We start from the raw sequence: 16,720 nt of genomic DNA, 5'->3' as shown, positions 1-16,720 counted from the left end.
AGCAAACGGAATCGAAATCGGGTTAGAAATGGCGAAGGAGTAGCATGTTGTAGCAAAATGTACAATATAGGTCAAAAATCAAGGTCAAAGGTCAAAGAAGGCAAAGGTCAAAATTCTGTGTAGAAGTTTTGAAGCCCTCACCTAGTGCCATCACATAAAGCAAACTGAATCGAAATCGGGTTAGAAATGGCGAAGGAGTAGCATTTTGTAGCAAAATGTACAATATAGGTCAAAAATCAAGGTCAAAGGTCAAAGAAGTCAAAGGTCAAAATTCTGTGTAGAAGTTTTGAAGCCCTCACCTAGTGCCATCATATAAAGCAAACGGAATCAAAATCGGGTTAGAAATGGCGAAGGAGTAGCATTTTGTAGCAAAATGTACAATATAGGTCAAAGGTCAAGGTCAAAGGTCACGACTGAAATTCTGTGTAGAAGTTTTAAAGCTCCCATGTAGTGCTATCATATAAAGCAAACAGAATCAAAATTGGCTCATAAATGACAGAGAAGTAGCAAATTGAAGATTTTGATCACACACGGACGCACACACGGACGCACGGACGGACACACGGACGGACGCACGGACGGAAATTAGTATTCAGGGCAATTGTGAATGGTTAAAAGTTAATTGCGATTTGTTACCTTTGATCCACATCTTTATTTTGTGCCTTTACTATGTACTGTAGAACTAAATAAGTTTATGGAAATGTATGAAGGGGCAGGGGTGCTAATGACGTGTACATTCCTAAAATATCTAAAATTCTACTATCTATTTATACCTGAAAGATTTGTCTCATGATATTGGACGGTTAAAGGGACTGTACAGTAATGGTTGAGGTGGGGATTCATGTTTTGAACATTCCTAAGTGAGATAATGAAAAGCCTCTTATGAAATATGAAAGAGCATGTAATTTTAAGAAGGATTCATCGTTTATTTGATGAAAATTGGTTTTCAAATGACCGAGATATCCAAAAAAGTGCTAATAATAAAAGGCGACATGCCACAACTTTATTAGGATCTCTTTGTTTCACCTTGTTTTTGGATATCTCAGCCATTTCAAAACTGATTTTCATCGAATAAACTTTTGATACCCCTTAGAACTGCATGCTCTTTGACATGTCATAGAGTGGTTTCTGAATATCTCGCTAAACATTAAAAGCTAAATCCTCACCTCGACCAGAACTGTACACACCCTTTAACATCATTATCAGTTCAGGTTGTGCTGGCAGTGTTCATCACGATCGCTCATGAAGAGCGAGTTGTTTTGAGAGACAACATGAATGTCAACATCCAATCGACGCTCCCCGGCCCGGTGACCGATTTGGTTCAAATTTGAGTGAGTGATTGGAAATGTTATTCAGTACATGTACATACCCTGCACGTGTGATTTTGGTGCAATTTAGTTCTGTAGAATTCAAGATAGTTACATGGATACAAAAGTTCATTTGTACACATTAGTGCTGGTGGAAGGGCGTGTCCCTGTCCCACACTTAATAGAAGCACTGAAATTCAAAGATGTGGAACACACTCTTACTAGTCTTAGTTTTGGTTCTAGCTATAAAATTTCTCTATAGTATAGGCCCTATCATTTGAGCAGGTTTCTGGTTTGCATATTTGATCAAAAAGCAGAAAAATATGATTATAAATATTCTAGTTGAAAAACATCACCCTCTGCTGTCAGCCTAGCCTCTGATCTCCCATGCATGCATGGTAACATATAACAGTTAGCGTGTATTTGTAGCAACACACCCCTTCATCCATATGATAGCATAGTTCTTCATCTGATCATGCACAAACTCACCCTAGTTATTCAGTAACCTAAATACTTGCATCTGAGTGAGATTCAAGTCCAGTAGAAATGAAATTTTCACCATTTTGACACTCATCTACTTCTCGATATCGCAGCTACTCGCTCGGCGAGAACTGCGTTGCACAGGGAGCAGACAGCGCAGCACGCATGATGTACAAAACTCATGGCAGCACAGCCGTGACAGCAGCGAGCATCGCGATTGATCTGAATGTAGCTATCTCACAGTGACTACGGCAAGTTCTATTATGGTGTCTTTAAAGAGATAATACTTTTTCCACCTTTCTCTTGGCTTCTACCGACGAGTCGCGGTATAGCGATTTAGGATTGGGGTTGGTCATATTGTGTGTGTGTTTTGTTTTATATACAAAATTCGTGATTTACCTTAATTTACCGTGATGTTGAATCAAGGTAAATCAAGAATCTTGTATTTAATATTGACAATGTAGAATTTATGTTGCTATAAATTAGTATAATAGAATGTGTGTTATTTTGCAATGAAATAATTTGTATATTATTGTTTATATGAAAAAAGAAAAATAAAAGATTGACAAAGACAAAAAAGTGTGTGTGTGTGTGTGTGCGTGCGTGTGTGTAAATTGGTGTGAATGAAAGAAGATTGTGAAAATGTGATAAGACAAGGGTGAAGAATATAAGGGAAAGGCTAGGAAAAGGGGAAAGGAAAGATGGATATGAAGGCAAGAAAGAATTATACAGATTGAAAAGGAAATAGAGAAAAAGGAATCCTTAGAATGACATGTAAGAAAAAGATTGGAGAGGATAGAAAGGAAAGGCCCTTTAGTTGAGGGAAAAACAACCCATGAAGGAAACAAAAACAGGCAGAAAGTAGATCTATAGGCGCTACAGATTAAAAAAGGAAATTGAGAAAGATAGAGAAGAGGAATATCACAAAGAAATGATTGATAAGAAGGAAGGGGGAATTTAGGAATAGATTCTACCTGAAAATTAAAGAAGAAAATATAGAAAAAGGAGAAAGATATAAGTGGCAGCATACACTCGCGCACGCGATCAACCGCTGCCATGAAGCTACAACCGCTATAAAACGGAAGACTTGGCCACAACCGCTAACGGAAGGAAAAAAACATATTTTAGCTTTTCAACGACACCATAGAAAAAGCCGCTCTGTCGCTACATTCAGACCAATTCGTAACTATAGTTGTGCTTGTGAATATACATACAGAGCAGCAATTCCAGCGATCATGATTTTCCGATTTTCCGACACTTGTAAACACTAAAAGTGTAAAAACTGAACTTATATTCGACTTTGGAGACTCAGATGGAAGTATTTTAGGTTACTGAATAACCAGGGTGAGTTTGTGCATGTTTGGAGGTCGTTTGACAAACAGGTGCGAAAGTACACTAGCGCCCTTTTTATATTTAAAGACTCTATCATATGTATCGGTAGATTTCTATCATCACTGAACATTTGTGAGAAAAAAGGAAAACAGACCTTCTCTTTTCTTCTGTTTCTTGACTGCCGTGATCAAAATCCTCTGAAAAAAAAAAAAGGGGGAAGAAGCCTGAGGCTGACAGTCTCTATTATCAGTCACAGACAGTCACTCACACTTTGGCATGCCCACACTTTTCCCTAACTTAGACTCTTTCTACTTACTTTCCGTATCAGTCTGGTCCGTGTCCATGTCCGCCTACCACTAACTAGGCCTACTGTTAGCGATCTCTTCCTGTCGCTATTTCTTTAGCCGGTCTCTGTAGCATTAGCAGTGCTGAGAGCAGCTCATGTAGCAGGCAGGTAACAAGCTAACTGCGACCAGCCCGCGCCCCGGGGTTTTAGTAGCAAGCGAACCGGTACCGTCGATTAATACGGCGCGTCCGTCGTCGGGCTTTTTTCCTGCCTGTGTGGCGTCGCAAGTCTTGATCTTAGTAGAATCTCTACATGTAGATAGTGTAGGAATGGGCGATCTGACCGCTTCAGGCGCTAAATTTGCTTTTCCGCAATGATGACGTGATTGTCACAAACAACCGGCAGTTCAGCACCAACATCGCATACGAATTCGGCTAGGCCTACGTCTACGTGGGGGCGATGATGTTACGTGTGCTGTGTATGTGTACGACGTGTCAGTCAGACCGCAACGTCCTGAAAAGCCTTCGCATTTATCGTACGCGTATGCATGGACCTCGCGGACATGAATACGTAATGAGCTGGGAGACCACATTTTTAGAGTGTCTGTAAATCTAAACGACATTATCAATCTTCATGATTTATATATCGATAAAAAGCTGAAGAGTTGTACTTTGATGAAATTCGACCACTTGAAAGGTTATGACATATAAAATATACTGAACAAGGAAATTATAAAACACAAAATTTGCATATTTTCCATTCTTCTTAAGGGGTACACTAGACCGACGAAATTAAGGTGGACCAAAATGGAAGAGGTATAAAATGAAAGAGGAAATATCATTCTATGAAAACATAATGACTTTATGTGGACTGATCCTATGAACGGGTCAGGTTGGCGAATAAATCATTGCGTTGTACAGTTAATTTTTGACGAGATTTCAGTTTGCCGCGAATACGCGTTTCTGATTGGTTAATTCCCTCTGAGTGGAGAGTTGAACGCACCTCGCGGAATGACAGTAAACGTGTACTCTACATAACAGTAATACACTGTGTGTAGATGACAGTGTAGGACCCTATATGGTGTGTGTGTGTGCGCGCGCACAATGTGTGTATACGCGCTCAGGTTCAGGCAACTGCAGCTGGTGTAAGATCTCGACGTAAACAACAAGAACAACACTCCACTCTGATCGACAGCTCAACTTTGGCTTGAACTTTTTTTTTTTTGCCGGCACAACTAGATAAAAGTAGAGTGCATTAATAAGTAGCATACAAATCAATAATACAAGATCTAGCACTGTGTTTGCACACATGAGTTCTTTGGGGCTCTCTTTTTGGTATTAGAATAATTATTCCTTATTAATCCACTGTATACATCGCTGAGTAATTTATCTAATGATACCCTGGGAGCGCTTGTATCTCAAATTGCCACACTATGATTTTTACTCGACGAGACTTTCAATTTTTATTGTTTTCTAAGCGAGGGACCAATTCAGTTCTTAGTGTGCTGTTATAACAGGTATATCTAAAACGTTGACTATCATTCATGTGGTGATTCAACCTATGAACGGGTCGGGTTGGCAATAAATAGAAAGCCTTGTTCTAATTTGTCTCAGGGTCGTTTGGAAAATATCGATATAATGCAGAGATATGAATAATGATATCATAAGCTCATTCTGTATAATGTAAGCATTAAAAGGTGTGATTTATTTCAAATATTCACAAACCATGTCAATTGGTCACGGATAGTAGATCTTCATGTCGCCAATAAGTGAATCTCGTAGACCATGCACTTTGTCTCTGAATTATCTCGCAAAATCTCGGGTGCTGAGAAGGACATGCGCAAAAACCTGCGCGTACGATAAATTTTTGATTTGAGCTCATTAACAGCAGCGTTGCGGTCTGACTGGTGTAGAGGAAAAGGACTACGATTCTGAGTTGACTGCCCTCTATCGCTCTGTATGCGTAGCATCTGCACACTTGCACTCCGTCGACCAAAAACCAAAAGAGAAACCATCATCTGCATCCTGATCATGGCAGCTGAAGTGAAGGTGAGAACTTTATGCAGATATATTTTCACAAAATTGTTATGAACGTCTTTTGAACACCGCAGAGTATCTCGTTATTGTGAAGGAAATGACCTAAAAAGTAATGTAGGAGTACTAGGACCCTACCTAAACAGGCCCCAGTTTTTCGGTGTTATCGTGGTCCCAAATACTGATATCTATGTCAGTTACCACTAGATCTCTATAAATAGTAATAAATTAGTAGACACCCTACTACACCTTCTAAGTGTGTTCTAGGGTAAGAGTAGAAGGAAAGACTTCCTTTTGAGACAGCCACCCCAATCACGCTAGTACTAAATCAATGCAGATCTATACAACCCTACCTAGCCTAACCTTGCTTGCGATACGCACGGATGCATGCACTCACTTTACCCTAGGGTGGCTGTCTCACTAGCCTGACCAGACACTGTGCTGCGCACAGGGTCTGACATGTGTTAGTGTTTCAACGTTGTAAACGACCGTCACTATTGACGGCAAAATCACATAAAATACCTTTTATTTTGTATGATTTTAAGAGTAATATAATTGCAACACTTACCTACAGCATATTTTCCTGATTGCTGAGTTGAATTCGGCGTTTTGTTGGTATCCAGACCTTATTGTTGAATTTTTCGGAGTATAGATCGTGCGGTGGCATCTTTTCCTTCGAGAGCTTCAAAAAATCAACAAACTACCACGCATGGGCATTCAGAAGTGGTTGCTTTTTACCTACGCCCGTGCGCCCGTGCGTTTCATGTGTTACGTAAAACTTGTAGTAGATCCGCGCGTGCTGCACCGGCAATGATTTGACCTTTTTTAGTCGGGGTCATCCGACTATCTCTGACTACCTACGTTGTAGTATACGAGAGTGAATGCCATTCATATAACACGCAGATGAGGAGTGAGGCAGTAAGGACGTTTACAGACCTGATTTCAGCCATAGATTTCAGTAAGTTTTAGACATAATTAAACAAAAAATCGCATCCTACCGGTTATTGAATGATGGTCATAGATTACGATAATTCCTTATATTTTAGTTTTCCACGATTAATAAAGATATTCATGAAGGAAACAGTGAACGATAACAACGTCCGCGAAGGAATAGAGGTGCAGCGCTGTCGCGATTCGCGACAGCGGCTGCGTGTAGTTACTGTCTCACAAGCCAGTAAGTTCTACTGTCAGTGTCACAACACATGCAAATCACATCAATTCACATACTTGCACACTCATTCACAACAGGAAAGTCCCTTAGCCCTTCCAAAAATCCATTCAAAATCCCAAATTTCACTGTCAAAAGTGCAGAATCGCCATTCCCAAAGCGTGCACAGATATCCCCCCCCCCCCCCCCAGATTAAAGATAATATAAAGTTTTGGTATTACCTCAAAAGTTTCCCTGAATTTCCTTGTCTTAGTTTGTGTTTCAGGTTAAAGTACCTTTCATATAACTAACACTGTGAGACTTACTCGCCCCAAAGTGCTCTCATGTCTTAGTAATCATGCAATAATGGTTTTGTACCAGAGCCGCCGCCGTACGGCGACGGCGAGGTAGTACACGTATTGTGCGAATATCACTGCGACCAGCAGCGTACAGCCCCATACGCATACTGTGTAGCTAACTGCGACCAGCAGCCCCATACGCATAGCTAAATGGGGCTTCGCATTGTAGCTTACAGGATCATGACAGATTTAGTATCGTGGGTAAATATCAACTTAAAATCCAAAAATTTCTTCAATTTAATGACTTACCAGTTAAGTTGAAGTATTGAAAACAGGCTTTGGGCAACGTTTGGTTCTGCCAGTAGTCCCTTTCTGTTCGAATTGATGACTGAATGTGACTCGGTCGAGAGGACCTTGGGAGAGCTACACTGAATTGACGGCGAGCGCATGCGCACACAAACATCTTATCCGTTCATGGATTTGAAATTTGTTCGCATGTGATGTGTGCGTATGCGCTGGCCGCAGTAATCAGTGTATGTAGCTCTCCCACGGTCCTCTCGACAGAGTCACATTCAGTCATCAATTCGAACAGAAAGGGACTATTGGCAGAACCAAACGTTGCCCGAAGCCTGTTTTCAAGACTTCAACTTAATTGGTAAGTCTTCAAATTGAAGAATTTTGTGGATTTTATGTTGATATTTGCCCGAGATACTAAATCTGTCATGATCCTGGATGCTACAATGCGAAGCCCCGTTACGCTATGCGTATGGGGCTGCTGGTCGCAGTTAATTGCATGATTACTAAGAAATGAGAGCACTTTGGGGTGAGTAAGTCTCACAGTGTTAGTTATATGATAGATACTTTAACCTGAAACACGGAAATTCAGGGAAACTTTTGACGTACCAAAACTTTTTATTATCTTTAAGCCCAGTTTTAAGAGTACGGGTCGCCGAAAAAGTGCTAAAAATCAAGAAATATGCTGTTCTTTTGCGGGATTTTTTGCATCGTATAAGCTCGGAGTGTGATGGTATCCTCAAAAACGCAAAAGAAAAACAAAATTTCCATACGTGCCGATGCAGTGACTCAATAGACAATGTACAAGGGTTGAATGCAAGTGCCGATTCCCCAGTATTCGGTCACCAACGGGCGCCGTAACGTCTCCGGTGCATTTTTGCGCCAACAAGGTAGTGCGCGGCGTATTGTTCAGCTGCCTTGAACACGCATTGACTTTGAACGCGCATATCGCCTGACCGAATTCTGGTCGCGGTGACCGTAGTTTGGGGGATTTGAAGGTGATATATTTTGGGATTTTGTGAAATTCTGTAAGATATTTAACAAAATGTAAATTTAGATTAAAGAAATTTGATATATTTCACATACATTGCTATAGACATTATGTATGTATTAGTTTAAAAAATATTGCAGAAAAGCTTAAATGACCGAATACTGGGGGTTTTACCCTAACCAGTGATGAACCAGGTTGCTTGAAGTTCAAGTGGAACATTTTGAAGAAGTGTTAGTTTCTTTGCTTTTCAAGCAGTAAGATTTCTCTATAAAGATGTTTTTTAATCTTTTCTTTTTGGAATGCTTGTTCCTTGTGTACATCATTTGTGCTATACGTATTTCAACATTTTTCTTTTCTTTTTATGAGCCAGCCATGTATGATGCCTGTCATGGGGGAGCACTTTCCTCTGAATGTGGGGAACGAAAGTCCTCCCTGCGATTGGGATCTTTTCTATATAGTCAACGATTGACTTCCCCAAAATGCAGCAGATTGTTAGCAGACCATTCATTCAATCAACTCTTTTGACTTGTGCAACTAGTGTGCCTCAAAATAAGTAACACTGTATTCTTGCAATATAACAATCAATAATATTTATTATAACCTTCAGTACAGATTCCCAATTCCACTTGATCTTGAGCTTGGTTGCTCTGCTCGTTGTTTCTAGAAGCTCCCTTGTGCATGCTGGGTTGCTCTAGGCGGTTTACGATGCCCTGCCTGAAGTAGCGGGTTGTCTCTCCTTTCTGATTGTTGGCTTCCCAACTTCGGTCCTTGTCTGAACCCCAACCTTTGGTCCGCCTTGGAACTCCAAACACCCTGTTAATTTGATAACATGATACCCGGTACTTCCCTTATAATTTGTGGTCTTTTGTTATTCTTGATTCTATTCATACAACTTTAACAAAACACATTTATAATGTCATCCTATTAACCGCACATAATTTCTATAATAATGTTTCACAATGTATCATTATCTTTTAACGTTGAGTAGGGGATGATTAATCAGCCCATTAAAATCTAAGCATTGTTCTGGGTCTCAATTTTTTCCACAACGCAATTAAAATTCAGTTTGCCATACAAACTTTACATATACAAATCATGCCATATCAGGAATTACATAGAAACTTACAAAACACAAACAACTTTCAATTAGATGGTCGTGTACAATGTACAGTGTACTCCCGTTATAACGAACACTGTTACAACGAAATTCCGGTTACAACGATATAAAAATTCAGGCCGCAAAATTATCCACTCTTTGTCTTGTTATGGTTTATTTGTTCAGTTATTACGAAATTTCGATATAACGTAAGAAAACTGCCAGTCCCGAGGACTTCGTTATAACGGGAGTCCACTGTACTTACAACAGTTGTTGGTGTTTTAACTTGAATCCTCCTTGAATCCTTTGATTTTGCTTCAACATGCTTTCCCATAGACACATGCCCGAGTATACTCGGGACTCGTGTCCTCATCAGGTTGAGGTTGTATGACCGGTCTGATTGTGTGGGTGGTGTACGGTGGGCTTTAGTGAACTGATGACATCTTATGCCTGGTACAATTTCTTAGCTAAACTCTTCCTTTCCATCATTTCCTATGATTGCGGTCTCTTTGTCGCGATCAAAATAACAACCTTTTGTGTTTTTTTGCTTTCAAATCTTGAAATGCTCATGTTGTAACAATTTTTGCATTTCTTCCTTTCATCCTACAGGTAATAAGCAGGAGGAGAAGAATGCTGATGAGACATTTGAGATACTGGAACTAGCAGAGGTTGGCAAACACTGGCTAGAGAGGGCGCTAGACGGAGAACTTTCCAAGAAGTCAGTTCCTGTTCAACTAGCCATGGGAGGAACAAGTGGCTGGTAAGCACTGCAAATCCTTGAAACATGTGTGATTCTTGAAAGTACTGGTCTTCACCAGTTTATTATCAGGTAGTACATGTCTTACAGGCCCATGCAAAAAGGAGTTCACCCACTCTGAAAGTATATTACAAGTTTAATCATACATTTAATGATACATTTTGGAAATGTATTCTTCTCCTTTGAAATCTGTTTTTACCGATGTTCTTAATTCATCTAGAGTTTCCTTTCTAAACACGTTTTTCATGTGTGTAATTACAGCAGTTAATTATGCATAGATTCAATGCATTCTGCTGAATATAATGCACCTTGATAGCAAATGCAGTGTCTAATTAAGAATATCTCATTACTAATCACCTCATGCATCTTGTCATTGCAGGGTAGCAGGGTATCTGTTTCAGAAAGTTAGCAAGGCAGCAGCAACAGCAGTGGGTGGCGGATTCATGCTCATCTTGGTGAGTTTACGTCATCTTTAATTCTGCTTCTGCTATCCACACTGGCTTACCTGGAGGGGGATTTACTCGAGAGAGAGCAAGGAATGTTGTTTGAAAATGATAAAATGAAAGATAAGGAGAAGAAATTTCAGCAGTAGACATACATGCATGCCAAGAACATTTTGATTAACCTGTTGAAGAATAGTCCCCAGTATACCTGGGCAGGTGTCTATGGGAAATGTGTGTTATAGCAAAATCAGCCCGTCCTCAATGAGTTAATAGAACTTAATCCAGGAATTCCAATATATCCCTCAAACTAGACATCTTCTTCAAGCTCACTTCATTCTACAATGCCACAGGCTGCAGTATAAAAGACTGTTCACAAACCTCATTATAGCAGAAAGGGGGAAATTAATAGCTTGTAGTCTTTTCTCTTAGTCCCTGTGTTGACTTTGCCCCCCAAAAGCTGACTGATTGTCCAAATTTTACCATTGACATTCATGTCTGTAATCAGATTGGACATCAAACAGGCTACCTGAAAGTCAACTGGAAGCAGTTTGAGAAGGACGTCAACAAGACGAAAGAAACTGCAGTGAAAGAAGTGGAGAGGAGATATCCAGCAATCCAAGATGCATTCAGCAGAGTGAGTAAATAGCAAATGAATGTTTTTTGTTTTTTTTTAATTGTGAACTTCAAATTGCGGCCTGGTTTATGTAAATTTTGCAAACACTTACCTCACCTCAAGTTTAAAGCATCAAAAATCTTGATGTGTGGAGCTTTAGATAAAGCTCTCTTTTACTCTCTTCATGACTTGATTGAAGTGCATTTCAGGATGAGTAGCTACAGAACCTGACAAAAATGTTGTTGCTCTTCTCATATTCCTAAATCAGAGGATATACCGGTAGTTTGATTACTCACTTCTTTGAACACGCTTGTGTATTCTACACATATGACTGCACATGCCACAGACCATAATAAGTGCTATTAACTTTGTTATCGTCATTGTCATTTCTCCCTCGTCTTCTCACGTGTGCGTAAATGTCACCTTGAAAGGAACAGAAATATGAGAGTGTTTGACTTTGCAAGATCTTTTTCATGTTTAGATAAAACATGACCAAAACAAAATGTTCAGGTGTGAGTTTCTTCTATTTGTCTCCCTCTACAAATTGAATTTGTTTTGTTAAAGGGGACCTCCGGATGATTTTCAGACTTTTACATTTGAACAACTATATATAAATCAAACTGAATACAGAGTTGCAGAATTTATAGTGATTGGGATAAGGAATGAGAATGTTTTCAAAATTTATAACAAATTGCAACGAACAAGGGTGATGACATGACAGCCTCACCATAAGAATGCATGAGTTGGGGCTCAAGGAAGCAGAACAAAAGAAGAAGGCATGCATAGATTTTTCACAGGTGAACTTGTCGAGCAAGCGGTATTGTAATGCAATTACACTGTTACATTTCTGAAATATATGAGGCTCTGATGTCATCAGCACTGTTCAGTGTAATTTGTTCAAGATTTTCAATTTATTGGTTTCTCTTCTCAAGGACTACAATAAATTCCACGAATCTGTACATGGACCTGTTGATTTATGTACTACATGATGTGAAATTATGAAAATCATCCGGAATGCCCCTTTAAGATCGCAACTGCTGATCTGTAAATTAACAGACGTGTTGTTGTTTTTTTCGACATGTTTTTTTAATTTACAGAACAGCAGTTGTAATCTTAACAAATTTAATTTGTAGAGGGAGACAAATTGCAGAAACTCACACCTGAACCTTCACCCCTCTGAAAAATATCTTTCTTTCAAAACAAAATGTTGCTATAAGTTTGCAGGGCTTTTAGTCTCATACATATTGCTTCATTGCCTACGTTTACTAATCTGCAGGAAACACATAACCTCTGGTGCATAGTTTGTCTTCTAAGTAAATATGTTTCTTTATCTTTTTTTTTTTTTTCAGGGGCAGGACCTGGTGAAGAAGAATGTCATGATATCCAGCGGCTTTGCAGCAGGATTTCTCCTGGGAATGGCCATGTAGTGCATGAAATTCCACCCACTTATGGACTTGAACAGAGACTAAGGAATCCACTTATCTGTTATGTTCCCTTTGGGGGCAGTAGTCGAGGACTGTGTACCGGTGTTGGAGGATGCCAAGGAGGCGTAAGATCCGAGAGGAGATCCTATAAATGGAAAGTTTACCCTTCAAGGAGGTGTATCTACAATTATCTCTGGATAATGTACATCTACGTATGATCTTCTGCAATGACAGAGAATGACTTTGTGGTAGTATCACAGCAGTATACAAATAGTACACATTAGAGAGGGCATTTATAGTAGGAATTATCCACACAATTTACCTTTGGCGGAACAGTCTAACACACCAGAGCGTGTTTGGACTGTTTTGAGAGTACCGATTGTCGGTGATTAAATTATGCTAAAACCCGAACAAACTGATGTGTATTATTTGCTTTATGAAATGATCAAGCAGATCCTTGTCATTTGATAAACCACCTTCATTGCAAGTAATATATGTAGGTGATGAAATCTTGCCCAGTCACCATCGCGATATGCATGTGCTAAAAAAATAAATGGCACCCTATTGAAAAATAATTTGTCCCAAACAATGCTGACATCACATCTGACCATATTAAATCTTAAACCAATCAACCATTATTATTTACATTGTTATGAAATATAAAGTCTCCACGAGGGAGTTCATAAGGGAGGTCTCCACAATGGAGCTCGTAATGAATATCTCCACAATGGAACTTATATACACATTAATTATTACCATAATACTCAATAATGGCAATCGTATAAATGCCTCAAAGAAGGAACTCATAGTAAATGAATACTCTTACATTATGACAATATCCACGCTGATGGATTACCTTACTATCATCACCCAAACACGAATAGCTGCCACTGGCTTATGACCGGTCACAAACAAAATTGTTTGTTAGGCGAAATAAATTCCTGGTCACGTAATACACTCTAAACCAATCATTTGATCAGGATCTGCTCCATCATTTTATAGTATGTTTTACCTCATCCCTAGTGCACATGTGAAGATTTATACATCTAAATCCATTGGGTGATTTCAAGTTCGGTGCTAGTGCTAGTGCTAGTGCTGAGATAGCACTAGCACCGGCGATAAAACTGAACTTGAAATCACATCGGTGTTGGGGGTTGACCTCAAAATTATGACGTATTTCCGGTTGCTGGTGCTGGGCTCGGTGTTGAATGTCGTCTGCTGAACCGAGCTCCGCCGTTTGTGTTGGCGATTTACGTGCTTTTTCTCCATTGACTAACACTAGCCCCTAGGGATTATCATTTTCGTCATTTCAAGTTCGGTGCTGGTGTTAGCGTTGCCGTGCGAGACTCATAATACGTCCATAAGTAGTTACACGTTTTACGTGCAAAGTCTATGCTAATGCAGTGGTCGCCCACGTAACGTAAACGAACACCATCGACATGGCTTTATAAATCTGAGCCTATGAGCAAAATTAGGATAACTGTGTTCTAAAGAAGGGATGGAATTTGTGGCATTTTAATCATTCTTCCTCGTTATGTGTCCAAAACTAAATAGTCATGGCTACATCTTTTTATATTTGACTTTGACTACGCGCTATCACTTTTTTCGTCGTGCAATTCCCGCGGAGCTCGCGGTGCTGTGATTCCAACACCTAGTGCTGGTGATCGATAATTTTGATCGGTATCGCCTCGTTAATCTGACCGTCGGTGTTGGAGCTCGATTTAACGCTGTTATTCGGGGGCTAGCACTAGCACTAGCACTAGCACCGAACTTGAAATCACCCATTGTCTGCAGTAAGAAGTGTTCCCATTATGACAAGTGTAATGCTAGTACAGTGTAAGTGTAAATCAGTATTGGACATTGTACATTTATATCATGGGTTTGCAATAAGAGCATTGCAGGCTGGCTGAAGCTAGTCTCATGAGCTACTGTATATATATGTAGATCACAATGCTTCTTTTTGAGTCCAGGCTTGAAGGACAGTACATACACTCATGCTAGAGCAATTAGAGCATTTTTGATTGGGACTTGATGACCAAATGGTTGATCTATTATATCCATTGCATGTACCCTGCTGTGATTTAAACGTATCATGCACTTTCTATTATAAGTCATACACATGCACAATGCTAGTATCACAGTGATACAATACTGTAAAAGTGGAAATTTTCGTGGTGTTGAAATTTTCGCGCATTTCGCGCAACCAGAAACTAGTGCGAAAATAAAAACACGCGAATATTTTTGCCTGCCATACGTTCCTGTTTGTGATGTCTTGATTCCGCGGAATTAAAAACACGCGAAACTCTTCTGACCCGGCCTAGCGCGAAAAATTAGTCGCGCGAAAATATCCACTTTTACAGTATTGAATGTCTAATTGTATATACATACATATATACACTGCACTATTATTCCACCAAATTGAGGGGTGTCACTTCCACTGGCTCCATGTGGGAGGGGTGGGGTAAGGGTGGTTACATGCTTTGATTTGGTGCTCAGCGCAATCAGTACGATGAAGGTCGAACAAAAGGAAGCAACTGTACAGATATGAAGCAGAATCTAAGAAAGGAGAATAGGTCAAAGTCAAGGGGTTTCTTTTCACTTTCTTTTTCACAGTTTGTCAAAGCTGGAATCATGATAGATTTGGATGTGCGAATTCAATGAGATTTAGGCAAATTGTAAAGTCTGTACATAACGGGCCATGGAACGGGGGGGGGGGGGGGGGAGGGTGCAGCCCAATTTTTTGGCTTGCAAAAAAAAGAGGGTACACAACTCCAATTAATTTCCAATGGTTCCATCCTTAGATTCTTGTCTAAGGGGGGGGGGGGGGGGGGGAACGATTGATCCTGAACCCCCATCCCATAATCCCCCCCCCCCCCCCCCCCGAAATCATTCTGTGGCCCTTGCATAGCCTCTTGATGTGTGGACAGAATATTAAACTTTGATTGACCACTCAAATTTGAGCTTAAGATGATAAAAGAGTTGCCTAAGAAAAAAAAAATATAGTATGCTGAGCTCATTGCTTAGTGTCAAAGCATCACAGCGCTCTTGTACAAACTCATTAGCACAGTATTACAACATATGCAGACACTGAAAAGTGATGTGAGCAGATGTATTTGAGTTGATGTGATTATTCTGTATGCAGACAAACAATTTGTTAGTGCATATTTCATCTCAGTACGAAGTTGAAACTCATTTATAGCCAAGATGCTTGTTATACAGTGTGTTTGAGTTTATTTTGTTGCCATTTTTTTTCCATTCATGTGAACCATGTATGATCATCTGTTCTGTTACTTCAGAATTTCATTTCTAAATGTGTATCATTGTCTCTTTTTTTATTTCAATGTTCCTGTTGAGTGCATTGTTATGCACATACTGAGCAATATTCTTCAAGTGACCACATGTATGTTATTAAGAATTACATCATGGAAGGTGTGGAATTTTTTTATGAGTTTGTCAGTTTGTTTTTGTTTTCTCCTTGCATGCATTCTAAGTTGAAATCAGTTAATCCTCATATGAAAGTAAGCATACTTTATTAAGTCATATGTACTGTGTTGTTCCATTTGTTGGAGCCTTGGCTACTATGTTGACTTCTTATAAAGATAAAACAGCGTTATTGGTGCAATTTTATGTGTATTCCTTTTGCTGTAAATATTTTTTTTTCAGTGCAGTTGAGAATGCTTCAGATTGTTTTGAACAAAAAAGAAAAGAATTGATAAATAAAAATGATGGAACAAATCTACTAGGGTTGCTAGACAGACTTCATTACTGGTATTGCGCTGTCTCTGTAACCCACCACATTAAAAACAACAACAACAACAACAATAAAAACACAGAGGAGGTCACATTCCTGTCTCCAGAGAGATCTGCAATGTGGACGTTAACCCATTGAGGACGGGCTGATTTTGCTTCAACACGCGTTTCCCATAGACATGTGCCCAGGTATACTCGGGACTAGTCCTCAACGGGTTAAGACGACGGTTGCATTGACCATTCTCTTTTTTCCCTGCATCGTGTTGCAAAGTAGCTTTAGATTTTATGAAGATGCAGCCTATACAAGGTGAATTAGCTCCCTCAATATTCGTCATCCTGGCATAAAGTAGCTCTCTGAAAATGAGCGAATGCTAAAATTCCCCAGAACCATTGTGAACACTCGGACCACGTAAGCTTGATTTTGAGAAGCGGTCTTGCAAGTGCACAGAACAGGGTTGTTTTTTTTTT

General features: G+C 39.7%; 1 protein-coding gene across 1 annotated transcript; it reads left to right on the top strand.

The window, feature by feature from the left end:
- The first annotated feature begins 5,380 nt into the window (after positions 1–5,380).
- Positions 5,381–12,587, top strand: LOC140244690 (FUN14 domain-containing protein 1-like). Its single transcript, XM_072324306.1, has 5 exons — positions 5,381–5,448; positions 9,875–10,025; positions 10,402–10,477; positions 10,971–11,099; positions 12,428–12,587. The coding sequence occupies exons 1-5, from the start codon at positions 5,436–5,438 to the stop codon at positions 12,503–12,505; spliced, it is 447 nt and encodes a 148-aa protein (XP_072180407.1). The 5' UTR covers positions 5,381–5,435; the 3' UTR covers positions 12,506–12,587.
- The last annotated feature ends 4,133 nt before the right edge of the window (positions 12,588–16,720 follow it).

This window comes from Diadema setosum, chromosome 21 (genome assembly GCF_964275005.1).
Source record: "Diadema setosum chromosome 21, eeDiaSeto1, whole genome shotgun sequence".
NCBI classification, from domain to species: domain Eukaryota; kingdom Metazoa; phylum Echinodermata; class Echinoidea; order Diadematoida; family Diadematidae; genus Diadema; species Diadema setosum.
Note: the sequence above shows the minus strand (reverse complement) of the source record. Positions and strands in the feature narration are given on the sequence as shown.

What these genes read in the sequence shown, in the direction of transcription:
- LOC140244690 (XM_072324306.1), top strand. An exon ending in ATGGGAGGAACAAGTGGCTG is followed by an intron (nt 10,026 to 10,401) that starts GTAAGCACTGCA and finishes TTGTCATTGCAG; the next exon opens with GGTAGCAGGGTATCTGTTTC. An exon ending in TCCAAGATGCATTCAGCAGA is followed by an intron (nt 11,100 to 12,427) that starts GTGAGTAAATAG and finishes TTTTTTTTTCAG; the next exon opens with GGGCAGGACCTGGTGAAGAA.